General features: G+C 44.8%; 1 protein-coding gene across 5 annotated transcripts in view; it reads right to left on the bottom strand.

Annotated features, from left to right (window-relative positions):
* The window catches only part of KCTD1 (potassium channel tetramerization domain containing 1), a 163,555-nt gene that overhangs the window by 93,808 nt on the left and 41,828 nt on the right, over positions 1-27,919 (bottom strand). For all 5 annotated transcript variants that reach the window (XM_033933820.1, XM_033933819.1, XM_033933817.1 and 2 more), the window contains one exon: positions 17,990-18,168. In XM_033933820.1, the coding sequence (XP_033789711.1) occupies positions 17,990-18,168 (179 nt within the window). The remainder of the gene's footprint in view (positions 1-17,989; positions 18,169-27,919) is intronic.

The raw sequence follows: 27,919 nt of genomic DNA, 5'->3' as shown, positions 1-27,919 counted from the left end.
GCTGGGTGGGGCGGGACGGGGAAATTTGGTGGTTCAAATTTGGTGCTATGCAAATTTCCCCTCTTTGCTTGCGGTGAAGGAGTAGGAGTGGGGAATAGGGTTGGTGCATGGCCTGGAACACTATGAAAATTACCTCTCCCTGCTCATGGTGAAGGAATATGGCAGCAGTGTCCAATCTTTTGGCTTCCCTGGGCCACATGGGACAAAAAAATCTGGGGCCGCACAAACACTAACACTAGCTGAAATAAAATAAAAAATAAAATAAAATAAAAACAGACTGAGTAGGTCCCAAATTTGCAATCATTAATATAGAAGATGTACATATTTAATAATAAACCTTCATTAAAGGGACACTGTGGAGAGGAACCCAAAAAAGCAATAACGCTTACCCTGATTGAGTGATCCTCCACGTGCACCGCTGACAGTGGGAGCAGCCACAGGCTTCCACATCCCGACTCTAATGAACAGGGATGCCTGCTCCTGGTTTTCCCATTCACTTCTATTACAGCTACGGTGAGCCTCTTCAGAGCGGGGATGCTGCATCAGTTGTCAGCGGTGCAGGTGGAGGATCGTTCAGTCAGGGTAAATATTACTGCTTTTTTGGGCCTCCCACTTTGAGCTTAGGCTCCCTCAAAATGAACATCTCCCTGCTCTAGCTAGTAGAGATCCCCAAGCCTCACCAACTGATGGCCACCTCCTCCCCTCCAACTTCCCAAGTTCTGCAGCTGGCAGCAATATTGCAGAACTGCTGCCTTCCCTCCTCCCTGCCCTCCCCCCCCCCCCGCACCTTGGCTTTCTTGCATGCATGAAAGCAGTGGCAGCTTGAGGATATTGCCATAGGTTGCAAAGCTTGGAGATTTTGGGTTGCCAGACTGGAGGAAGATGTCTTCAGGTGGCAGGGCTTGGGAATCCCCAATAGCTCAAGTATTTGTAAATTGCACTCAGGTGGGAAGAAACTTTGGTGCCCATTCACTAATTTTGGGCTCCAGTCCCTCCCCCAAACAGCTGTATATGACTACGCCACTGACTACAAAAATAATTGTGATGCACATATCCCAAAGCTAACATATTCTAGTTAATAAATTCAAAATAAAACAATTTTTTCTACCTTGTCTGGATATTTTGTTTTTCCATCATCTTGGTCCCAGTTGCTTTTTCTCTATCTTCAACTAATTCTCTTTCCAGTGGCTGCTGTTCATTTTTTTTCTCCTCTTGTTCCATTTCCTCCTTATACTTGTCTCCAACATATTGATTTTTCCTTTCAGTTTTAACTTTTTCTTTTCTTTTTTGCCTCTGTCCACTCAAATCTTGCTTTCTTTCTCACCCTTCTTCTTTTTAAATGTTCAGCTTCCTCTCAATTCTCAATCTTCTCTGTCCCTAGCTCTCCCATTTCCCATCTCACTCCTTTCCCAGCCTCTTATTTCCTGCTATCTACTCCCCATTACCACATTTCTACTACGTACTCACTGCTCTCTCACTCATCTTGTCATCATCTCTCTTTTGACCTCATTCACGTGGTTCACCACTTTCAGAATCCCCTTCCCTCTCTCTACTGGTCAGGCTATAACTCCCTGTCCCTTTCTTTCCATCCCCTTTCTTATCCTATCTCTCTTCCCTCCTGCCCTCCCATGGGTCCATCTCTCTTCCTTAACCCCATGGTCCAACATTTTGCTCCCTCTCTTTTCTGTTTTTCTTCTTCCCTCCCCCTTGATGCTGAACAATGAAATGAAGGAAAAAAAAAAAGAAGAGAGATGCTGCATCTCTGTCTTCCATACACAGGCCTAAAATTTATCACTACCTCCCTTCCCTCCCCAGATCAATCTTCTCTCCCTGTCTCTTCCCAACTGCCTCCCACCCCATCTTTCCCCCTGCTTCCTTCCCCCAGGTCTACCATTTCTCCCTTTCTCTTCCCAACAGTTCTCCCTTCAAGTATCTCTTTCCCTCTTCCTCCATACCACCCCTGGAACAACTTCTCTCCCTTCAGACCACTGTCCACCATATCTCTGTCTGTCCTCTGTTTCTGGCCCCATAAGCTCACTCCCCTGCCCAATCTAGCACTTCTTTTAATACCCTCCCCCCTCTGTACTTAAAAAAAAAGAGACCTTCAACAAAACCCCTCTTTAATATCTGAAGACCCTGAGAACCAAATGAAAACAAAAATACTGACCTCCCCACCCCCACCCCACTCACTCCCAATCAACAATTTACTGGAAATATCCCACCACATGATGGCCAATCCCCGCTCCCCACCAACCTTAAATGCAACCTACCGGTATGAAAGTAAAAACTAACATCCAGCCATCCACTCCGCTACACTCAATAATCACAAAACACCACACGATCTCAACTCAAACACACATCAGGAAAAATAGAAGCAAATCCCTGAAATTAGTTCCAGAACAGGAGCAACAGCCAAAAAGGTCCTGTAAAGCTGTCCATCAAGCTGGCCCCCTTCTGATGGTCTGTGCTGTGAGGCCGGACGTGCAAGCCAGCCACGGTGGTTCAAAAGATGGAAATCTCAAAGGCCACCACCGCCGACGATTCCTGGACCCCAAAGCTCACATCCAGAAAAATCTGGATCGCATCCTCCATGAAATGCACTGTTTTCAAAGTTCCTTTCAGATGAAATAATAGTGTGAATGGGTTGTGCCAGCGATAGCGAATCGCCTTTTTTCGCAAGTACTTCAAGACTGGTTTTAAGTCCACTCTCCGCCTTAAAGTGACAGACGCCAAACTGGTCATAATTTTTCCACTGAAGAGGCAATTGCACCCGAGCTTTAGCCATGACAGCCTCCTTGGCTTTAAAGTTTTGAAAACAGGCTAATATATCGCGCGGCCTGTTAGCGCGTGGTGCTTGCAAGGCTCTATGAGCACGTTCTAGATGGATATCTTCAGGCAGCATGGTCGAGGCCTCATCAGATATTAAGTAGCGAACTCGTGCTCCGAGGCTGTAAAGTATGCGTGCCGGCTTCCCTTCTCTTCTCTCCCCCCCCCCCCCGGACATAACTTCCGGCTTCGGAGGGAAGAGAAGGGAAGCTGGCACGCACACTTTAGAGCAGTGGTTCCCAACCCTGTCCTGGAGGAACACCAGGCCAATTGGGTTTTCAGGCTAGCCCTAATGAATATGCATGAAGCAAATTTGCATGCCTATCACTTCCATCATATGCAAATCTCTCTCATGCATATTCATTAGGGCTAGCCTGAAAACCCGATTGGCCTGGTGTTCCTCTAGGACAGGGTTGGGAATCACTGCTTTAGAGCCTCGGAGCACGAGTTCGCTACGGACTAAAGTGGGAATCTCCAAGCCGGTGAGTTTTTGTTTTTTTTAAAAAAAGTTGAGCAGCAGCTGGATTTGCCATCGGATGACAGCTGGGCGGTCATCTAAATTAGCTGGGGGAGCGCCCGCTAAAAGGACCTAGGGAGAACACTGCACAGTACTAAGACTCCCAAACAGAACCTGAAGTTCAAACAGTAAAAAACACATACATACTCACAAGCTTGTTGTTAGGGCTGGTTGAAGCCAGTAAGAGCTGGTTGTGCAGCACTAACAGGACAGAATGTAGCAACTGTGGTCTCCTTTTTTTTTTTTTTTTTTTGAAACAGAGAAGGGAAAGAAGAAAAAATGGAGACCCAGTCAGACCCTCTATCATTGGAGGGAGGGTGAGGCAGGGACCTGGGGGGGCCCAGGTGTAACCCCTAAAGCCGGCACAGTTCAGCCGGACACCCCTGTCTCACTGAAGAGAAACCTCAACAGGAGAAATAAAATTGCCATCTCACTGAAGAGAAACCTCAACAGGAGAAATAGAATGGTAGTCTCACTGAAGAGAAACCTCAACAGGAGAAAATAAATTTCCAGTCACAGCCAGAATTCAGGAGCTAGTTGAATAGCGACCATTTCCTGCTGGGAGATAGAGAATACTGAAGATACAGGAGAAGTGCCAGCCAATAGGACCACCTGTTAATCAGTTTCTCTATCTCCGCCTGCTGGTAGATGTGTGCTATCCCATTGGTCTCTGGATTCATCTGCTGCTGTTGCTAAGGAACTCCCATTAGTCTCAAAAGGTCATACACAGCTGTGAGGCTTCATAGAAACTAACACCACCCTCTCCAATTTCCAATCAGGATTCAGGAAGTACCACAGCACAGAAATGGTACTTCTAGACATTGTAGATGACAGCTGGAAAATCCTCAATGAGGGTAAAGACACATTGCTGGTACTACTAGACCTGAGTGCTGCTTCGATACTATTGATCACTCACTTCTATCTAGACTACACTCCATCGGAATCCGTGACATCGCACTGGCATGGTTCTCTTCCTTCTTAAAAGAAAGATTTCAGAAAGTACTACTAGGACCCTCCTTATCAGAACCAAAACCTCTCTGCTATGGAGTACCCCAGGGTGCATTGCTATCCCCACTCCTCTTTAACCTGTACGTCAAACCAGTACTCGACATCGCAAAAAAAATATCAAATCAAGATCCACTCTTATGCAGACGCTCCCCCTAGATCAAAATTGAGACGCACAAATAAAAAAACCTCATTGCTGCCTAACTGAAATAAAGAACTGGATGACTGCACACAAACTACCATAGACTATGTCTTCTCGGAACATACTGCAATTTTTAAAATACCCTATGTCCACTGTCTATATTTCCAAGTCTCTATGTCATGATTATTCTGTAAAAGCTGAAATTTATACCTCTATGTACACCAAGTTTGTTTTCCCACCAAAGTTTGTCTTACTTATATTGTGAATGTAATCTTGTAACCCGTTCTGGGCTCCTTTGGGAGGACGGGCTGAATAAATGAATAAGCTGATGGTATAATGGTTTTCTGCTTCTTACCTCCTCCTGATCTGATCACTTACAATTCCTCTCCTCATCAGCAACCAACCCCCAAAACTCCATCTAAATAATTTAATAGATGGTATGCAAAATATGACAACTCTCATATGTAGTACTGGCTTCCTTATAGCACCTTCCTCTCCACATCTTCGGGCTGTGACTGATGCTGGCACCTAAAGAAGGGGGAGATGTAGCTGACAGAAGAATGGGCTGTAATTCATGCTGGGTCTTGCGGAAGTGGGACCTGGAAAACTGTGTTCTAGGTTATTGAATGGAACCCACCAAGAAAGCCTAGAAAGCCACGTTTATATATATTTTTTAATTAATGGAACAAGTATATAGCCATAAACTCCTAGATTTCTGGGAAGTCACCCAATTACCTCCAAAGTAACACCCTTAAAATTCCAAACACACACCTAGGATCAGAAGCCCTACTGTTACTCTATCCACTTGCCCCCAGGCCACATCTCATCCATTCTTTTTAAAATGAAAAAAACAAAACAAAACAAAACACCCCAAGTTAAGTCCTGTCCTAATATCCTGATGTTGGGACCTTACCATGAAAAATGAAAGACCTGTACCACTGTTTTCTTAGGACTTCCTGGTCAAGTCTGTTGAAATATATTTCGACAAGAAAGCTTCTCTATAGAATTTTAAGTTATTCATCACAACCCCCAAAATTTTTTTAATTTTACAGTACCCACTTTATTGTGTATCTTAGCTTGCTTAATCAGTTTTACTGCAATTCATCAGAGCATCATGCATTATACGATGCATTACACACTGACTCAAAGATAATAGATTTGGTAGGGCACACTTAAAAGATCATTTTTCTTTTCAGTATTGACCAACTGTACTGCTTTGACACAGGAAGGATTTTCTTTAATATACTGTATATGCTGCAAGTTCCTTAGGGCCTCTTTAACTGTTTAAAAGAAATCAAATTATGGGATGGGTAAAAAGCACCTGAGGTTGTGCCTAATAAACTTGGGAATTTTGAACAGCTTTCAGCTTGAATCAGGTATACAAGTTCAGGCAAGCTTAAAGCCAACTTTTAGGCTCAAAAGCTATCCTGGCCTATACAGGGCTGGAAGCAAAATAGTTGCTGCTGTCAAAAGCCATGGTTAATTGTTCAGTACAACCATAATTCAGACTATGCAAGAGAATGACAACCCAGGGAAGCTGCACATTATATACACCATTAACTGCACAGAGAGGTCATTTGATTTGATTCATCAATTTAAATAATGCAGCTGTGTCAGTTTAGTCCATTTGTATTCATGTAATAATGGTTAAATTAAAATAGCATATCTTTTACTGGACTAGATTCTATACCCGAAAAATTTCGAGAAATGTAACACCCTTCAGTGTTCTTCCCAGAATTTTTTTTCCAGCTGGGTGGCTTGAAAAAGTAGCCGGGTGGGGTGGGATGGGGAAATTTGGTGGTTAGAATAGGGTCATTAAATCTAGTGGTGTACCTAGTATATATGAAAGCCAGTACTGATCACTTTTTAACAACCCCCTCCTCAATATAAAAAAGTTATTTTTAGTAATAATCCATGAATCACACAATAAGGATGCACCTAGGAAAAGGCAGCATCTTAAACACTGCAGTGAGCACTAGAACACCAACAAACACATTGCAAAACTAAACAAGACAGATCCTGCACAGTCAATAGATCCTGTAAAGTCGATGCTAACAGAAAACCATGTCCTTTTCATTCACACTTGCTCAATATGGAATAATCACAAACTAAAAATAGAAATATGTAGACATAAAAACTGAACTGCCAAGAAACCAGGCTCTACATACAATGCAGCACCACAGAAACAGTGACACATGTCCCCTAATACTGTGCAAAAAATAAAGACAGTAGATGTAAATTTGAAAAAGGTGATATATAACAATCACCACTTTATAAATTAACAAATATAAATAAAACAAATAACGAGAAATAAGAAAATACCATTTTATTGGACTAATCCATTTTTCAATTAGCTTTCAGAGGTCAAATGTTTCTTCAAAACAGTACAGTATTCTGCTGTTATGGTATCCTGTCCTGTCTTGAGCAAAGGGGTTTAGTCCAGAAAAAACTGCCTTATTTCCATTTCCTATTTATAAACTTTTATCAATACAGTTACAGTTACAGTACTACTTGATTCTATGTAAAGCAGTGGTCTCAAACTCAAACCCTTTGCAGGGCCACATTTTGGATTTGTAGGTACTTGGAGAGCCTCAGAAAAAAATCGTTAATGTCTTATTAAAGAAATGACAATTTTGCACGAGGCAAAACTCTTTATAGTTTATAAATCTTTCCTTTTCGTTAAGTCTTAATAATAATATTGTAATGTATAGTTAAAAGAGACATATGATCAAGAAACTGTTTTATTTTACTTTTGTGATTATGATAAACATGCCGAGGGTCTCAAAATAGTACCTGGCGGGCCACATGTGGCTCCCAGGCCGCGAATTTGAGACCACTGATGTAAAGCAACAAAAAAATTATTTCTACCTTTTGTCATTTCTGCTTTAATCATCTTCTCTACGCTCTCTTCTTTCTATTCAGTGTTTGTCCTCTCTTCCTTCCATGTAACATCTGCCCTCTCTCTTTGCCCCTTCCACCCAGCCTCTGCCCTCTCTCTCTACCCCTTCCATCCACTGTCCACCCTCGCTCTTCAAAATGGCATCTTCCCTCTTTCTATATCCCTTCAATAAACTGTATATCCTGTACCCTATCTCTCCTTTGTACATGATTCATTTCAGCTTCACCCCTCCCCTATGCTCCGGCATCTCTCTTCTCCTTTCCTTCCTTTCTTCCCACTCAACCCCATAGTCTGGCATCTCTATCCCCTTCCCTCCCCCCAAGCCCTGGCATCTTTCTCCTCTCCTTCCATCTCCTCCTCCCCTCCATTATCTGGCATCTCCTCTACTTCCTTTCTTTCCCTCCCTCTTTCCTGCCTTTCCCCTGGTCTGGTATCTGTCTCCTAACCCCCCCTCCCCAATGCCCTGACATCTCTCCCTCCCCCCTCCATGGTCTGGTATTTCCTTTCCCTCCCTCCCATGGTCTTGGCATCTCTTAAACGCCTTTTCTTTCTCTCAAGAAGCTCCTGTCATGTATTCTTTACCCATAGAACTCCAAGTAGTATGTAAGCTTTCTATTTAGACTTATTGTTATTCGCTGACTGTCCAGCCTTCTTTCAATGTAAACTGCCTAGAAGTCGCCTGACTATGGCGGTATAGAAAAATAAAGTTATTATTATTATTTCCTCTCCTCTCCCTTCCCTGGTCTTCCTTCTCCCTCCTTCCCTCTCTCCCCCCAATTGGGTGCAGCAGCCGCAGCATTTCTCTTCCCCCCTCCCCCATTCCCTGTCTCACATACCCGTCAGCAGTGCAGCATTCAAAACTCGCTACAGGCTAAGGCAGAAGATAGGGCAACGAGGGAGTCGAAGGGAAGGAGGGAAGCTTACAACTTGCTGCTCTTGCTTGCTTCGGGTCCTGCCTTCGTGGATTTATCATTCTTTGGTTTCTTTTGCAAAAATCTGGAATAATCTTCCTAAAGAAATTAGACTTTTCCCTTCTTTGATAATCTTTCGGAAAACTTTAAAGATCTATCTATTTCAGAAAGCTTTAAATGATAAACAAGGGATTGCAATTAATGACTTTCTTGTCTGATTATTTGCTTTCCTGTCCTTTCAATAACTTTGTGTGAACCGGATTGAGCCCTATATTGTATTGTATTGTATTATATGTGGACTTATTGTATTGTATTAGCATTGTACTGTACTAAGACCTTTGTTATTCGCTGAATGTCCAGCCTTCTTACAATGTAAACCGCCTAGAAGTCGCCTGACTATGGCGGTATAGAAAAATAAAGTTATTATTATTATTATTATTATTATAGTCAGGATGACCCGGTATACAAGACTAAGAATTGGATTGGAATACATGATTTTTTTTTTCTGGTGACATGCCAGGCCTGGTAGTTTCTGGCCTGCAATATAGGGCTACTTCACCTCATTATTAACTGATTCAAGGAAAAGTACAAGAGAAGCCAACACCATAAACAAAATATAATAAGGGTAAGCAGCAAAAACACCGTGTACAACAGTCTAATAAATTAGAAGATACAGCGATTAAAGCTTGACAAACTCATTAGAGGCCAGATCTTGTTATTAGCTTATTTATTTGGATTTATGCGCTGTGGTTCTCTTACCAGTTCACCGTTCACTCAACAGATCAGAGGCGAAACCGAGCTAACTTATATTGGAGGGGGGGGGGATTTGCGGATTTGCTTCTGACAGAGGGGGGGAAAAAAAAAAAAAAAAAAGAGTAAGATGCTCTCCCTCAGCCACTGTGCCCCACGGTGTGCCATATTGCCCAGCCAGGGTTCCTGCCGTTACCTTTTGTGACCAGTCAGCCATGCAGCCATGCAGTCAGCCATGTCAGGGGGCCCAAAGGAGTGGGTTGCATGGGCATGCCGCCACCAGCAGGAGGGTACCAGCGGCAGAGAGAGTAACGCCACCCCAGAGGTGGGGGCCGTGCACAGAACCAGCCCAAAACTCGCTTAGAGGTGGTTGGGGAGGAGGAGGAGGAAGCGACGGCTGCTGCTACTAGCCCGGCCCTTTCCCCGTGCAGGGTGAACCACACCTATAGGGAGTGCGCACGCCTCCAGACCATGGGTTCAATTCGCTACAGGCTAAGGCGGGAGATAGGGCAGCGAATCAAAGGAAGGGAGGGAAAGAAGCTTACAACTTGCTTGATTCGGGCCTTCCTCGCTGTCGCGTAATGCCTTCATGGAAACAATGTAGGCAGGACTCAGCAAGTGAGGAAGGCACGAATCAAGCAAGCTGTAAGCTTCTTACCCTCCCTTACTTCGATTTGCTGCCGTATCTCCCACCTTAGCCTGCAGCAAATTGAATCCCCAAGCTGGTGAGAGGGTTTTTAAAAAAATGTTGAGCAGCGACACCTTCCAGATGACAGCCAGGCGCTCACCTAAATTAGCCGGGCAGAGCGCCCAGCTAAAAGGCGCTAGGAGAACACTGCCCTTCTTTTTGCCCATACAAAGCAAATGAATGATGGTATTTCCAGAAAGCACAAACCATAAAAGGCATATAATGATAGTCTGAAGAGAAAATGTTACTTTTGGTAGAATTCTGCACAAAAAAAATTAGCAAATTCTGCAATTTTGTCAAAATTTAAACAATATTTTTGCTAATTATCCATATTCAATTTAAAACATTTAAAATAAAATGTTTTTTCTTCTACCTTTGTTGTCTGGATGTTTTAAGAACATAAGACTAGCCTTACTGAATCAGACTAATGGTCCATCAATGGCCAAACCAAGGAGAGCAATATTCCATGCTACCGATCCAGGACAAGCAGTGGCTTGTCCCATGTCTTTCTCAATAACAGACTATGAACTTTTCCTTCAGGAACTTGTCCAAACCTTTCTTAAAACCAGCTACGCTATCTGCTCTTACCACAACATCTGGCAATGCATTCCAGTGCTTAACTATTCTCCGAATGAAAAAAAAATTTCCTCCTATTGGTTTTAAAAGTATTTCCCTGTAACTTCATCGAGTGTCCCCAAGTCTCTGTAATTTTTGACGGAGTGAAAAATTGATCCACTTGTACCCGTTCTATTCCACTCAGGATTTTGTAGACTCAATCATATAGTCTTCAATCATATCTCCCCTCAGCCGTCTCTTTTCCAAGCTGAAGAGCCCTAACTGTTTTAGTCTCTCCTTATATGAGAGGAATTCCATCCCCTTTATCTTCTTGGTCACTCTTCTTTGAACTTTTTCTAGCGCCACTATATCTTTCTTGAGATAAAGAGACCAGAATTGAACACAATACTCCAGATGAGGTCACACCATGGAGCGATACAGGGACATTATAACATTCTTAGTCTTGTTAACCATCCCTTTTTTAATAATTCCCAGCATCCTGTTTGCTTTTTTGGCAGCCGCCACATTGGTCAGAAGGTTTCATCGTACTGTCTAGGATGATACCCAGATCCTTTCCTTGGGCGCTAATCCCCAAGGTGGACCCTAGCATCCAGTAACTATGATTCAGATTATTCTTTCCAATGTGCATCACTTTGCATTTGTCCACATTAAATTTCATCTGCTATTTGGATGCCCTGTCTTCCAATTTCCTAAGGTCCGCCTGCAATTTTTCACAATCCGCATGCGTTTTAACAACTTTGAACAGTTTACTGTCATCTGCAAAATTAATCAACTCACTCGTTCCAATTTCCAAATCATTTATAAATAAGTTATTTAGCACCAGTCCTAGTACAGACCCCTGCGGCATTCCACTGTTTACTCTCCTCCATTGCTAAAAATGACCATAAAACCCTACCCTCTGTTTTCGATAACCAACCTATTCAATAGCCAATTCCTAATTCACAACTGAACTTTGCCCCTATCCCATGACACTTTAATTTTCTCAGGAGCCTCTTGTGAGGAACTTTTATCAAAAGCTTTCTGAAAATTCAGATACACCATATCAACTGGCTCACCTTTATCCACATGTTTATTCCCACCTTCAAAGTAGTCATGCAAATTTGTGAGGCAAAATCTCCCTCGGCTGAACTCATGCTGACTCCGTCTCAATAAATCATGTTTGTCTACCTGTTCCACAATTTTATTTTTTATAATTGTTTCTACCATTTTGGCTGGCACTGAAATGAGGCTGCCCTTTTTAAAAATCAGTGTAACATTGGCCACACTCCAATCTTCAGGTCTCCAGATGATTTTAGCGATAGGTTACAGATCCCTAACAGCAGGGTAGCAATTTCATGTTTGAGTTCTTTTAGTTCCCTGGGATGTATACTAGAGAGTTGCGCGGGGACAGAAATCCCACCCATCCCCGCCCGTCCCCGCTAGGATCCTCTCTGTCCCCACCCGTTCCCACCAGGATCCTCTCCGTCCCTACCTGTCCCCATCAGGATCCTCTCTGTCCCCACTCATCCCCGCATGGAATTACCTCCATCCCCCACCCGTCCCTATAAAAAGCAGCAATTACTTCTGAAAGGATCATCAATTCCACAGTTTCTTTTGTGTTTGTGCTGCTGTTTTCCTTGTGGAATCTCTTTGGTGGAACCCTTTTTTTGTTTTCTGTTCAGGTAATTAACTTATAAACCCATTCTTTTACTAAGGCTGACATGTCCATTATATTATATGGACGAACCCTGCTTCCAAAGCCTTCCATCCCCGTGGGAGTCCCGTTGGCTAAAGGGAGGTCCCCGTGGGCCAGAAGGGGGTGCCCGTGGGAGTCCCGTGGGTTAGGGGGAATTCCCATGGGACCCCGCGGGATTCCTGCAATCCCTGTTCCCGTGCAGACCTCTAATGTATACCATCCAATCCTGGCAATTTATCACTTTTTAACTTGTCAATTTGGCTTAGTACATCTTCCAGATTCACTGAGATTTCTTTCAGTTCCTCCACATCATCATCTTTGAAAACCATTTCCGGTTCAGGTAGATCCCTTACATCTTCTTCCGTAAAGACCGAAGCAAAGAATTCATTCAGTTTTTCCGCTATGGCCTTATCCTCCCTGAACGCCCCTTTTGCTCACTGGTCATCCAACTGTCCCACAGATTCCCTCACAGGTTTTCTGCTTCTGATGTACCTAAAAAAAATGGTTATGAGTTTTTGCCTCTTTTGCAAGTTGCTCTTCACATTATTTCTTGGCTGTCTTTATCAATGCTTTGCATCTAACTTGTCAGTTGTGTTTCTTCTTTTTTTTTCATTCGGATCTTTTTTCCATTCTTTAAATAATTTTTTGGGGCTCTAATAGCCTCTTTCACTTCACCTTTTAATCACGCCAGCTCTCGTTTACTCTTTTTTCCACCTTTGCTGATACGTGAAATACATCTGGTCTGGGCTTCCATGATGGTATTTTTAAATAACATCCACGCCTGGTTTATCATAGTCGCCCTTTCGAAAATTAAATGCCCCTACAGTAGATTTCATTTGCAATGTTACTCCCGGTATCAGCTCAAATTTGATCACGTTATGATCACTGTTTCCCAGTGGACCCAATACAGTATTGTCTTACATTCCACTAAGGACCAAATCTAAAATAGCACCCCCTCTTGTCGATTCCCGGACCAATTGCTCCAAGAAGCAGTCATTTATGACATCTAGGAATTTTACCTCCCTAGCACTCCCCGATATAACATTTAACCAGTCGATATTGGGGTAATTGAAATCACACTTGCATGGAAGTTTCTGTGGCGAGTAGCTTCTGGTGTGGTTGCAGTTGAAAGGGAATGCTTCTGGAGAGATTGTACAGAAGCAACCACCACTGCAAGGAGTAATGGAGGTCTGAAGTCACATGTATTACTGCAAATAAAAATCTGGTGGCTTGTGTCCGTTGGTTGGAGAGAATCCATTGAGGAATCTGGAGACATAAGCATGCATACTGAATGACGTGAACCACTGAAGCCGTATGACCCAGAAGGCGTAGCATTTGACGTGCAGTTATGCGTGCTAGGGAAGAGAGATTCATCTGCATCAGAAAATGACCGTCAACTCTCTAATGAGGTAGAAAAGCTCGACTGAGTAGTGTCCAAGAGAGCTCCTCTGAACTCCCTGAATTGCGCTGGATGTAGTTGCAATTTCTGGTAGCTCACTGCAAACCCCAGGAGTACCAATACATGAATTGTTGAGTTGATAGCATATTGAGCTTGTTGCACTGAGGCCTTTATTAACCAGTCATCTATATAAGGAAACATGTGAAATCCCCAAGAATGAAGGGTTGCAGAACCACCACGAGGCATTTCATGAACACTCTCAGTGCTTAAGTTAGGCTGAAGGGCAGGACTCTGTATTGAAAATGATGAGAATCCACTAGAAATTGAAGGTATTTTCTATGGGCAGGTAAGATTGGTATGAGAGTGTATATTTCTTTAAGGTCTAGAGCGCAGAGTCAATTGTTCTTCTCCAGTAATGGTAAAAGTTCCCAGACAGACCATGCAAAACTTTTTCACCAAGTATTTGTTGAGAGCGCAGAAGTCTAGAATTAGGCGGAGACCTACAGTCTTTTTCAGTATCAGGAAATATTTTTGAGTAGAACCCTCAGCCCCTCTCCTGCAGGGGAACTTGTCCTACTGCACTGAGCTGAAGAAGGGCTGAGAACTCTTGGAGAAGGAGGGTCTTCTGTAGGGAGTTGAAAACTCTTTTGGAGGGTAACTTGGAGGCTTTTGTAGAAAGTGTAGGGCATAACCCTGAGCTACTACCTGTTACATTCACTGATCTAAAGTTATGAGAATCCGTCATTGGTAGAAGTGCTGCTTGGATTGATTCTGAAACTGTTTCCTACTGTCTAGATTGTCCCTGGTTATTTGAGCTTGCAGACGAGAAAGGTTGGTTGTAACAATGTCTTGAATTATGAAAGGATGAACGTCTAGAGATATTGGAGTACCTACAAGATGACTGAGATGTTTGAGTTTTATATAAAGTAATCACACAATCATTATGCTTCTTAATTTTGTCTGTGGCTTCTCAATGCATTCCACAAAGAGGTCATCACCTTTGCAAGGGACATTGGAAAGACGTCCCTGTATCGAAGTCTCAAGGTCATAATCTCAAAACCAAGCCATTCTGCGCACTGTAATAGCTACTGCGGAAGTCCTTGAGGATATGTCAAACGCATCAAAGGTGGCTCTAGTCAGTTCTCAATGAAGTGTTGAAATAGTTTTAGCTGGTCTGAAGGAAGATGTTATTCAAAGTCTGGCAACTGCTTTATTAAAGACTTTAAATAGATGGATATGTAGAATACTCCATTATTCTATTAGTGAGCACAGATGCCTGAAATATACGTTTGCCAAACTTATCTAGGGTTCTGGCCTCTCTACCTGGCGGAGTGTTAAGCACCTAAGCCTTTAATACATAGGGTGATAGTCCTGGTGCAGAATGAGTGTATAGTCAGTTTCCCACACGTAGTAAATCAGTTCCTTATACCTTGTTTAATTGTATAAGCAACCTGCCTTGAGTTTAGCCTCTTATCTGTTTATCCCAATGCACTCTGTACCACCCATCTTCTCCATTTTACATCTACACTTGACTCCTCAGCTACAGGATAAGTTGTATTATAGAAAAACATTAATGTCATATATACATATGCTATCTGAATTTTCTGATTTGTGTTTATTAGATGCTGCATATGTATTATGTATATTATCTCTCTCATTTGAATTTCAGTGGTTGTTAATAAGTATATTTTTGAAACTGTTTCATGGTAGTCCTATTAAGTTTCAATTTACTGATTTTACCTTTACCTCATTCATTGTATCTATGTATTTATTTGGTCTTTTTACTACTGTTATGCTGTTAACAAAATTGTAAGTTTTATGTTGAATTATACCTGCTGTACACCGCCTTGGGTGAATCCTTTCATAAAGGCACTTAATAAATCCCAATAAATAAAATAAATAGTTGAAGCTGAGGTTTATTAAAGCCAGGGCAAGTCTGTATTCTGTAGAAAGAGTCTAGTTTATGGGAAGCCACAGGGATGATAAGAAGGGTCTCCTAATTTTTAAACAGTGTGTCTTCCATGACTGTATGGAATGAAATAATACACAATTTAGGCCATTCCTCAGTCTAAGCATGATGTTCCTCTCACACTCCATTTTGATAGGTAGAGTCTGACCCATCTGAACCACAAAGCTTGTAAAAGATAAGTTTCAGGTGGAGGTCTATGATGTGGAGAAGATGGAGAAGGATCAGATGAAATACCATAAGATTCATCTGCCGAATAGTCAAGAAGGTTGTTACTGGAATGTTGTGACCGAATCTGATTCAGACCTAAGCACTCTCTTTTAGATGATTTTGAAGCAGAGCATTGAGTGGCAAGATGAACATCGAGGTAAAACAGGTGAATCATGCTCCCCTATGACAAAGCATGCATCGAGCGTCACCTGGATGTCTATACTTGACGGTGAGGAGTCCTGGAGTGCTGACACATTATTGGGTTGGGCTGAGGCCGCAGGAGCCTGGGTAGACTGCGATTGCAGTAGCCCTGCATGTGCTTGTTGCAGTAGTGCTTGAAGCTGCTCTTATATTGATGGCACCAATGCTGATGTAGGCAAAGGTACAGAAGACACTTGTGATATTGGGTGTTGAGACATTGGGGACCTTGAAATTGAGGCACATTTCGAGAGATGGTGATTGGTCCTCCATAAATCGAAGCTTAGATTGCTTCAAGGCAGCTGAAGATTAAGAAGATGCCAAAGCATGTCTGGTAGGGAAGTTATGTTTTATCTTTCTTATGTAGTTCCTCTGATGCAAGTTTCCCTGACAATGAAGAAGTGGAATCCCGGTATTGCATCGAATTAGAACAATGCGATGTCACAGTTGGTGCAGAGGTAAATGTCAGTGTAGAAGGAAGTCGAGTGTTGGGTTCAGAATCTCCGACCATGCTCAATAACCCTGATGCAGTACCGAAGTACTTCTTAAATTGAAGTTTATGGGCCTTCAGCAACCTCTTATGCATAAGACAGCAGAAGGCACATCCCAATGCTCAGGACCAAGACACTGAACACACCGAGTGCACCTCTTGAAGCTGCTAAGGCACTTTGAACTAGAGAATGACACGGGGACCGTTTACCTTGGTAAACCGTGGGTCACTGCAGTAAACCTGCAGGAATGAAGACATTTGCAACTGGTTTACCGCAGGAATGGGGACAAGACCTTTCACCGCCCTGTGGGAATGGGGACAAGACCTTTTACCGCTCCGTGGGAGCGGTGGAAAGTCTTACTCCTGTGGTAAAAAAAAATTGCGCCCGTATCAGACTTGGCATCTTCTCCCCAGTTCCTCTTGCACCTATTTTACCTTCAGGAGCCAGCCATGGCACGATGAAGACAGAAGAAACCTAAAACCAAAGCCTGAGACCAATGTGATTTGAAGATAATAAAATTACCAGACAATAACAACAACAACAACAAAATTATTTTATATTTTGTGATTAGAATAGTTCAGATTTGAAATATATATCCTGCTAGAGCTGGTATTAGACATAACTGGAGACCACAAAGTCCAGGCTGTGCTTCTTTAGCTTCCAGCTGGCTTAGGGCTCTCTCTCTAAAGTATTCTGTTTGCTTGATTTTTCTATGTAGCATTCTGTAGTAATTTGGTTTGTTCAGTTTTCACAATAGTGAAGGGGATATTTGTGAAAGGAAGGGGAGATGGGTTTTGTTGAACCTTGCTCTGTTTTATTTGTGTTTATAAAATGATAATTGTCAGAGGAGAAACTTCCGCCCACACACACGCGACTGCAGGGCGGCACAGGCAGGCTTCTTTGGCATCAGTTTTTTTTCTAAAGCGCAGCGAAGGTAAGGGGGCTCGAGTAAAATGAAAACCGAAACTAGCTTATTGCTCTTGGAACAGGAAAAGGATTGAAATGGCCTGAAGGCCTAAAATGTTAGATTGAAAAAATTTGAAAACTCAGCTAAAAGGGATGGAACTTGAAAGAAAACAAACAAATAATGACAAAAACTGAAGGGAAGGCACCCAATAAAGGCAAAAGTTTGACGCATCGAGGAAAACTCTGAAAGCAAAACTGCTCAGCTCCACAAAAGCCTAAGCTGGGCGGGAAGAAACCAGCATCACACGGTAAGGGTAGTGCTTAAAATTTAAAGTGATAGTAGACTTGGTATCTGTCCATATCGGCTTCTGTGGGTGACAGTACATGAGGGAATATTATACCTGCTTGTCCTTGGAGGATAAGTTATACAGTTTCTTACAGCTTTTTGCATATATTTTTCTTACATTTAAACTGAATGAGAATTTATATTTGGAGTATTCTGGTTGAAAAGTCACAAGATAATTAAAAAAACAAACAAAAAAAAAACACCCTGAATTTGAAAAGTTACTTTTCAAAAATCCTTAGCTACACAAGGGGTATTCAAGTTGTATTTCTAGGTTCAAAGTAATATACTCTTGGAAATAAAACTAAATAATAATCATAACCACACTACCAGCAGTAATTAACACACAGAAAATACAAATTTTCAAGTAGGATATGGAAGAAGAGATTTGATTGAAAACAAAATTCACAGCAGAAATCTGTCTCTTTACCACAAATCTCCACCCAAAATCTCTCACTATCAAATGTCACAATGTAATACAAATTACCTTGACTCATGGTACTTAGTGAGTGTTGCCAAACTACTGGTGTACATATGCCCACCAACATCAATATGCACAGGCGCGTTGGATTTGGTGAGCTGTGCTGGAGTAGGGATGCCTTGATTGTTTAACGGAGATGCAGGCGATCTAGTAATCAGAGGTCTTGACATGTTGGGCCGACTGTCCTGTGAACAGACAAGTATGCAAATTAAGCTACCAACCGGACTAAAAAGATCTAAAAGCAGTAACTACTATTTTATCTTCAACTCGTCTTTTCCAAAACAAATGATCAAGAAAAGAACACGAAACACAGAAAGGAGCTAAGTGATTAAGACTTCATGAAGGGGCAAAGTATATCTACTTGTCAAAAAGTATTCATTTTATATTATTCCGTAAGTAATACAATTTAAAACCAAACCAAATATTTAAAGTTTAGAACTGAAAATTAATATACAGCAGTGGGTTTTTTTTTTCAATGTGTTAACATGAATTGTGATCTGGAGGGTAAATCTACTTAGGTAGACACCTTAGCATTTCACCTCTTTACCAACAAGACTTTACCAATGAAGTCTGGTCTCGTACATAAAGCTCTCTCCTCCAATGCATAAGGTTAAATGGTTAATATTCTCATTGGCAAAAGGTAAATAGTGAGGATCCCCAGGGGTCTGTGCTGGGACTGCTGCTTTTTAACATATTTATCAAGGATCTAGAGATGGGAATAACTAGTGAGGTAATTAAGGGGTCCTTTTACTAAGGCGTGCTAGACGATTTAGCGCGCGCTAAATGCTAGCATGCCCATTATATTCTATCGATGCGCTAATATTTAGCACACCTTAGTAAAAGAGGGGGTAAATTTGCTGATCATACAAACTTGCCCAAAGTTGCAAGAGGATTGTGAAAAACTGCAAAAGGACCTTGCGAGACTCTCCTGGCCAGCAGCAGTGATTCTTACATGCTGCTGGCGAACCTTTGAAGACAGCAGCAGGAGCCTAGCTTGCTCCTTAATGCCCTTAACTGTGGGTGGACCCAGGCCTACCCATGGCTATGCCCCTGCACTAGCTGCTTTTACCACATCTCCTGGTAATGAGGTCCTGAGCTGAACTATTTCTTGAGTGAAAAAATATGATTTCTTTTAGAAGTACTAGAAATAAGAGCCTTAATCTAATGAGAGGGGTCAAAATGACTTGAAACTCCAAAAACCAGACCCTGCTCTCTATTCTCCAGACACCTGAAGGGTTTCGGGCTAACTGAGCCCCTTATACCAAATGTTTGGTTGGAAATTATAAACAGAGTGTTACATCAGTAAGTGGGAACTCATGTGGAAGGTTTTATCCGAGTTCACCAGGGTTCAACACCACCAAATGCACCAACGTGCTTGGCAGATATTACCCACTCACATCATTTTAAAACACTCTGTGGGCTAATCTAAAAATCTATAATTCGTAGTGCAAAAGTTTTTTTAAAAAAACTACTTTTTTTTTTTAATTTGCAGTGTAACTGCACCGCAGAGAACCATCTTTTGACCCGTACTGCTTTGGGAGATGCCCCTGATGAAGGATACGAAACGGGGCTCTGTAGGACAATCAACTGGCACCCTGCATAATATAATAAACAACGGTTTGCAGATAAGTTCCTGTTTTTCAGCCATTTTATTAAGGGTTTAAAATTCACCAGGCTTTTTATTTCTCAGGAGCTTTTTCACCAATGTCATTTAAAAGCACTGTTGAATTATTGATTTATTTATTTCAATCCTATTTAAATTTAATTCTCTACACTATATAGACACCAGGGTTTTTGGGCGATTGATAACAATTTTTGCATTCATTTATAGTCTAAAGAGAAAAAGAAAAAAAGCAGTTTAAAAAAAAAACTTTTGCACTCTGAATTATAGATTTTTAGATTAGCCCACAGAGTGTTTTAAAATGATGTGATTGGGGAATATCTGCCAAGCACGTTGGTGCATCTGGTGGTGTTGAACCCTGGTGAACTCGGATAAAACCTTCCACATAAGTTCCTGCTTACTGATGTAACACTCTGTTTATAATTTCCAACCAAACATTTGGTATAAGAGGCTCAGTTAGCCCGAAACCCTTCAGGTGTCTGAAGAATAGAGAGCAGATCTGGTTTTTGGAGTTTTTAGAAGTACCACATTTTTCACTCCAGATGCACTGTTTTCCCCAAAAAAGTGGGTGGAAATATGGATGCATATTATGGAGCGAATACCACACACACCCTTCCCCCTTTTTGTACTGTCGGTCCAGAGCTAGCAGCGCAGACTCTTTGCAACCTTCATGAACTCGCTCAGACCGCTGCCACCAACCAGGATATGCTGCAGCTCCCGAAGGAAAGCGCTTACATCATGTCACTTGTCACATGAAGCCGCCTCCCCCATCGCCAACCTTCCAGGCCTCCAGCCTTACCCTCATTGGCTCACTCTACAGCGTCGGCACTTCTGACTGGCTCCACCTATGTCACCTCTTCTGTCAGTCAATGGCAAAGCGCTGCATGCCTCGGATCCAAGATGGCTGCTCCACAGCGCGAGAGCGGGTGTCCTGAGTGAGGGGCGGCAGCAGCCTTCCTGACCCTGGGGTCTGGGCAGGGCCAGCGTTAGAGGGGAGCAAAGAGGGCAGCTGCCCCGGGCCCCACGGCTCTAGGGGGTCCCCGTGAGCTGGCAAATCCTCTCCCTCTGACGTATTTATTCTGGAACAGAGTTGGCAGCTGTGCTGAAGTGCAGGAAGTCCCGCGATGACTGCGTCTATCGGCTCTGTTCAGGAAAAATTAAGTAAAATTGGAGGGGGTGGACCGGCAGCCGCAGTCATCATGGGACCTTGCTGCACAGCATTGGGGGGAGAGAAAGGAGCATAGAAGGATGGTGGAGGGAGAGGGGGGCAGATGCTGATGGAATTGGTGTGCAGGGAAAGGGGAGAGAGATATAAGGGGGAAAGATACTGAATGGATTTGTGTTGGAGGGAAAGAAAGGGAGCAGATGCTGATGGAAGTGGGGGGAAGGGAGATGACAGAGTGAAATGCCAGACCATTAGGAGAGGGAAGAAGGGAAGAATATGGATGCCAGACCAATGGGGGTGAAGGGAGATGGAAGGGGGAGGCATACAGTTTCTGGAAGGGGAATAGAAGGAGAGACGATGCCATATAGAAGGGGCAGAAAGAGGGTAGACAGTGGATGAAATGAAGAGAGTGACAAGAAGATGAGGAAAGCAGAAACCAGAGAAGACAAAGGTAGAAAAAAATTTTCTATTTATTTTTTTCTTTAGGGGACTTGCATTGCTGTTTCTTGGAGTTGCAATGTATGCAGAGTCCAGCTTCTTGGTGGTTCAATTTAACCTTTGTCTACGTATTTCTCTGCATGTCATGGCGCAAAACCATATCTATCTGCCTGCCTGCCTTATGCCCTGTCCCTGTCTACCTGCCACTAGGCCTGCCTGCCCTACCTGCCGGCCAGTCAGCCACTAGGCCTACCTGCCTTCCAGCCATTAGGCGTGCCTGCCCTGTGCCCTACCAGAGGGGGGACAGGGTACAGAGCCTGGCAGAAAGGGAGGACAGGGTGCAGGGCTTAGCAAAAAAAATGTAGGGCTGGGTGCAGAGCCCGGCAGGGAGAATTTGGCTTCCTCCTCTAAATCTAGGGTGCGTCTTATGGTCAGGCGCGTCTTATAGAGCAAAAAATATGGTATTATGTAACTTCTTGGTATGTCCCTTATTCTTTCAAAATGTACAAAGACTTGATCAATCAATTCACTTTAACCCATTCTACGCCACTCAGGATTTTAGACTTCTATCATATCCACTCCCTCAGCCTTCAAAGCTAAAGAGACTTACAAAGATTCATGATAGAATCAAATTCTACTGTGAAGCTAGCGCAACATAACTACCATGGCTTGCTCAGAATAATTAATTCCATGTTTAAAATTTCAGCATTAATTAGCTGCTCACTATTCTGTGTTATCTTCCTTTCAATGCCTGAGCGCTGACTGGCATAGGCACAAGCAGAAAAGTTGACAAAAAAAGCAATCAGTTGACCCTCTCTAGCCCTTAAAAAAGTCTCTGGTGGTTCGGTGGTTTCCTCCCAGCACCCCTTACAAAAGGCCCTGGTGGTCCAGTGGGGTTCCTGGTCAGGCCAGACCATCCCCCACTCTAAGGCAAGCCAGACACCCAGATCTGGTTCACTCCACAGCCCCAACATACCTCAAAAAAGCATGGAGGAAGGAGTAGGCATCCTTCACTCCTCTTTCCATAGCTGTGTTATCAAACTGGTGATGCCCCCACCTGGTGCATTCTGGGATACATTAAGCAGGATCTAATTACAAAATAAGGTAGTTCCCCTTATTTGATAGTTAGGCCCTGCCCAGTGCATCATAGACAATACGATGAAATCTTCTGCCCAATGTGCGGCGGCGGCCATAAAAGCAAACAAGATGCTAGGAATTATTTAAAAAGGGATGGTTAACAAGACTAAGAATGTTATAATGTCCCTGTATCACTCCATGGTGTGACTTCACTAGAATATTGCAGGTCAATTCTGGTATCCTTATCTCAAGAAAGTTATAGCAGCACTAGAAAAAGTTCAAAGAAGAGCGAAAGAAGAGCGCCCAAGATGATAAAGGTGATTAAACCCCTCTCATATGAGGAAAGTCTAAAAAGGTTAGGGCTCTTCAGCTTGGAAAAGAGATGGCTGAGGGGGAGATCTGATTGAAGTCTATAAAATCTTGAGTGGAGTAGAACGGGTACAGTTGATTGATTTTTCACTCCATCAAAAATTACAAAGACTAGGGGATACTTGATGAGGTTACAGGGAAATACATTTAAAATCAATAGGAGAAAATATTTTTTCACTCAGAGAATAGTTAAGCTCTGGAATGCATTGCCAGAGGTTGTGGTAAGAGTAATAATAATGATAATTTATTTCTTATATACCGCTATACCGTGAAGTAGATAGCACAGCTGGTTTTAAGAAGGGTTTGGACAATTAGTCCATAGACTGTTATTGAGAAAGACATGGGGCAAGCCATTGCTTGCCCTAGATTGGTAGCATGGAATGTTGCTACTCTTTGAGTTTTGGCCAGGTACTAGTGACTTGGATTGGCCACCATGAGAACAGGCTACTGGGCTTGACAGACCGTTGGTCTGACTCAGTAAGGCTATTCTTATGTTCTTAGAATACACTGGGTGGGGGTGCCACCATTCTGATGACACTCCCAAAAGGAAGTATGCCTCTTCCCTGGATTCTATGGTAAGTTGAGGTCATGGGGTGGGTCATGGGGGGGGGGGAGATCTACTAGACCAGTTGTCCCCAACCCTGTCCTAGAGGACCACCAGGCCAATTGGGTTTTCAGGATAGCTCTAATGAATATGCATGGAGCAGATTTGAATGCCCGTCACTTCCATTATATGGTAATCTCTCTCATGCATATTTATTAGGGCTAGCCTGAAAACCCGACTAGCATGGTGGTCCTCCAGGACAGGGTTGGGACCACTGTACTAGACTACAAGGGCATTTTGTGAGGGGAGATGGGTGGGTCCACGCCTGCCCCACCAAGGCCTTCCCTCTGCTGCGTCATTGATGATGCACCAGAAAGAAAGCACAGTTACTTACCGTAACAGGTGTTATCCAGGGACAGCAGGCATATATTCTCACATGTGGGTGACGTCATCTACGGAGCCCCAGCGCGGACAGCTTTTCAAGCAAACTTGATTGAAGTTTCAAGTTTGCACACTGCACCACGCATGTGCCTGCCTCCTCGCCCACTAGAGGGCGCATCCCACCTCGTGGTCCTCAGTTCCATCACTAGCAAAGAAGCCATCCCCGGGGAGGTGGGCGGGTTGTGAAAATATATGCCTGCTGTCCCTGGATAACACCTGTTACGGTAAGTAACTGTGCTTTATCCCAGGACAAGCAGGCATGATATTCTCACATGTGGGTGACCTCCAAGCCAACCAAAAAAAAACGGGCAGGTGGGAGGATGGCAATTTAAGAAAACAGGTTACGTAACACCGACTGGCCAAATCGGCCGTCGCTTCTGGACAAAGTGTCCAGACAGTAGTGGGAGGTGAACGTATGAACCGAAGACCAAGTGGCAGCTTTACATATGTCCTCCATAGGAGTGGATCGGAGGAAAGCAACCGAAGCTGCCATCGCCCGGACCTTATGCCCCGTGACTCGCCCCGAGAGCGGGAGACCAGCCTGAGCGTAGCAAAAAGAAATGCAAGCAGCCAACCAGTTGGACAAGGTGCGCTTGGAAATCGGGTGTCCCAGACGATTAGGATCAAAGGACAAAAACAATTGAGGAACCTTCCGATGAGACCTGGTACGTTGGAGATAAAATGCCAACGCCCTCTTACAGTCAAGCGTACGGAGCGCCGTCTCGCCAGGATGGGAGTGGGGCTTAGGAAAGAACACAGGAAGGACAATGGACTGATTGAGGTGGAAATCCGACACAACTTTAGGTAAAAATTTTGGATGTGTGCGTAGAACCACCTTGTCATGATGGAACACAGTGAAAGGTGGATCCGCAACCAAAGCTTGCAACTCACTAACCCTTCGAGCAGATGTGAGAGCAATCAGAAATACCACCTTCCAAGTAAGGAATTTCAGGAGAGACTTGTCAATCGGCTCAAAGGGAGGTTTCATCAGTTGAGCTAAGACAACATTCAAATCCCAAACAACAGGAGGAGGCTTCAGAGGGGGACAAACATTGATTAGTCCCTTCAAGAACCGTGTCACCATAGGATGAAGCGAAAGAGAACGACCATCCAAGTGCCGATGAAAGGCTGAAATGGCACTGAGATGTACTCGAACAGATGTCGTCTTCAGGCCTGAATTAGACAAATGTAACAAGTAGTCTAAAACCGAAGATGACGCGAGGAACACCAAGATGAAAATCTGGTCCACTTCTGGGAATAACAAAGCCTGGTCGAGACCTTGTGCGAGGCTTCCAAAACTTCCCTCACTGACTGAGAAACCGGGATCGAAGTGAAGGGGAAAGGAACCAAGCAGCCAGGTGCAATGACTGAAGATTGGGATGCAACAGCGAACCCCGACTCTGAGATAGCAGAGAGGGAAACACAGGCAGAAGCAGAGGTTCCCTGACACTGAGTTGAAGAAGCAGGGAGAACCAGTGTTGACGGGGCCACCGAGGCGCAATGAGAATCATAGTGGCCGTGGATGATTTGAGACGCACCAACGTTCTCATGATCAAAGGAAAGGGAGGAAACGCATACAGGAACCTTCCCCCCCAGTCCAGAAGGAAGGCATCTGCTTCCAGACGGTCCGGGGAGTACATCCGAGAACAATACAGGGGTAGTTTTCGAGTCTCCGGGGAGGCAAACAGGTCCACCTGCGGAGTCCCCCAGCGGTCGAAGACCTCGCGCAGGACCCTGGAGTGGAGAGACCACTCGTGCGGCTGAAGAAGCCAACTGAGCTTGTCTGCCAAGCAGTTTTGGTCTCCCTGGATATAGACCGCCTGTAGGAAGATGTTCCGGGAGATCGCCCACTCCCAAAGGCGAAGCGCCTCCCTGCAGAGGGGCCAAGAGCCCGTCCCACCTTGCTTGTTCACATAGTACATCGCCACCTGGTTGTCCGTGCGAACGAGGACTACCTGATCGTGGAGGAGGTGAGCGAACGCTCGAACCGCCATATAGATGGCTCGAAGTTCCAGCACGTTGATGTGACAGCGACGGTCCTCCGTCGACCACAGACCCTGGGTCCGTAGACCGTCGAGGTGGGCCCCCCACGCGTACTCCGAGGAGTCCGTGGTCAGAATCTTGCGATAAGGAGGGGCGAGAAATAGCAAACCCCCGGAAAGATTCGAAGAGTCGGTCCACCAACGGAGCGATCGTCTGAAAGAAGGAGTCACCGTAATGAGACGAGACACCGGATCGCAATCCTGGCGCCACTGGGAGGCCAGGGTCCACTGAGGAATTCTCAGGTGTAGTCTGGCGAACGGGGTGACGTGGACCGTCGATGCCATGTGGCCCAGAAGCATCATCATGCGCTGGGCTGACACCACAGGAAGTTGAGAGACCAGACGGCCCAGCCGAACCAAGGCTGCCGAGGCGGCGGGAGGTACGAACGTAGGCGCACAGTGACCAGCACTGCGCCTATAAATTGAAGGGACTGGGCCGGGCGCAACTGCGACTTGGGAAAATTCACCTCGAACCCCAGTCGTTGAAGGAAGGCGATAGACTGTCGGGTCGCTGAGATAACCCCCTCCCTGGTCGGGCTCTTGATCAGCCAATCGTCCAGGTACGGGAAAACATGCAGCCCACAAGATCTCAGGGCTGCCGCGACCACTACCATACACTTCGTGAAGACTCGAGGGGACGAGGCCAGGCCGAAAAGAAGGACCCTGTACTGAAGGTGCAGATCCCCCACAGGAACCTTAAAAATTTCCGGAAGGCGGGATGCACCGGAACATGAGTGTATGCTTCCTTCAGGTCGAGGGAGCACATCCAGTCCCCTTCCTCCAAGAGAGGATATAAAATTGGGAGAGACAGCATTCGAAACTTCTCCCGGACCAAGAATTTGTTGAGCTTCCTGAGGTCCAGTATGGGGCGTAAGTCGCCGGTCTTTTTTGGGACCAAAAAGTAGCGGGAGTAAAACCCCGTCCCCAGCTGGTCTGTGGGGACCGGTTCCACCGCCCGAAGTTTCAGCAGGGCCCTGGCCTCGGCCAGTAGGATGGGAAGTTGGGCCCGATTGCAAGGGGAAGCTCCCGGAGGATGATCCGGCGGCGCTGACAACAAATTGAGAGAGTAGCCCTCGGAGACGGTCCGGAGCACCCAAGCGTCTGATGTTATTTCGGTCCAAGCCGCATAGAAGGACCGGAGACGCCCCCCAATGGGAAGGGTATCCTGTGAGGTCGCGGAGGGAAACCTGCCCCATCCGCTCAGCCCGTCAAAAGGAGGGCGCGGGCTTGGAAGGACCCTGCGCCGGGGCTTGCGTCTGTCCCCCTCTGCCTCGCTGAGCTGGGCGTCTAGGCGGCGGCCTAGAAAAAGCCGGGGTAGACTTTTGGGGATACCGCCTCGGAGGAGGACGGAAAGGTTTCTGCGGCGGGGGTCTAGGCTTAGGACGGACCAAGGAGGCCAACGAGCGCTCCTGTTCCGACAACCTTTTGGTCGCCGCCTCTAAAGACTCGTCGAACAACTCGGACCCCACACAAGGCAAGTCTGCAAGACGGTCCTGCAGGTTTGGGTCCATATCGAGGGTGCGAAGCCAGGCCAGACGGCGCATGGCCACCGCGAAGGCCGACACCCTCGAAACCAGCTCAAATGCGTCGTACAAGGCATGGAAAAGGTACAACCGCAATTGAGACAGGTTGGACATAAATTTGTCAAATCCCGCCTTTTGGGAGTCCGGTAAGGAGTCACGAAATTGAGGGAGGTCCTTCACCATGCCACGCAGATATGAGGAAAAGGTGAAGGCATAATTTAGTACCCTGGTGGCCATCAGGGAATTAGAGTAGAGGCAACGGCCAAATTTGTCCAGGGTCCGCCCCTCCCTGCCGGGTGGAACCGCCGCAGAAACCCGGGAGGGTTGTGACTTTTTCAGGGCAGACTCCACCAGTAAGGACTGGTGGGAGAGTTGCGCCTTCTCAAACCCCTTGGCCGGCACCGTCCTGTATTTGCCTTCCATCTTGGACGGGACGGACGTGACTGTAAGAGGGTTTGTCAGATTTTTCAGCCAGGTCTGTAGGAGGACCTTATTGAAGGGGAGCCGGGGAGCCTCCCTAGGCGGAGTGGGAAGGTCCTGCTCCTCAAGGAACTCCTTCGAATATTGAGAACCCGCCGAGAGGTCCAACCCGAGGGCTCGGGCCATGTCCTGTACAAAAGTTGAAAATGAGGACGGCCTTGCAGGCGGCAAAGGAGTTCTCGACCTCACCGCCGAAGAAACGGGAGAAGCCTCGTGAGAATAATAATGGGGATCCC

Source organism: Geotrypetes seraphini, chromosome 2 (genome assembly GCF_902459505.1).
Source record: "Geotrypetes seraphini chromosome 2, aGeoSer1.1, whole genome shotgun sequence".
Lineage (NCBI taxonomy): Eukaryota > Metazoa > Chordata > Amphibia > Gymnophiona > Dermophiidae > Geotrypetes > Geotrypetes seraphini.
Note: the sequence above shows the minus strand (reverse complement) of the source record. Positions and strands in the feature narration are given on the sequence as shown.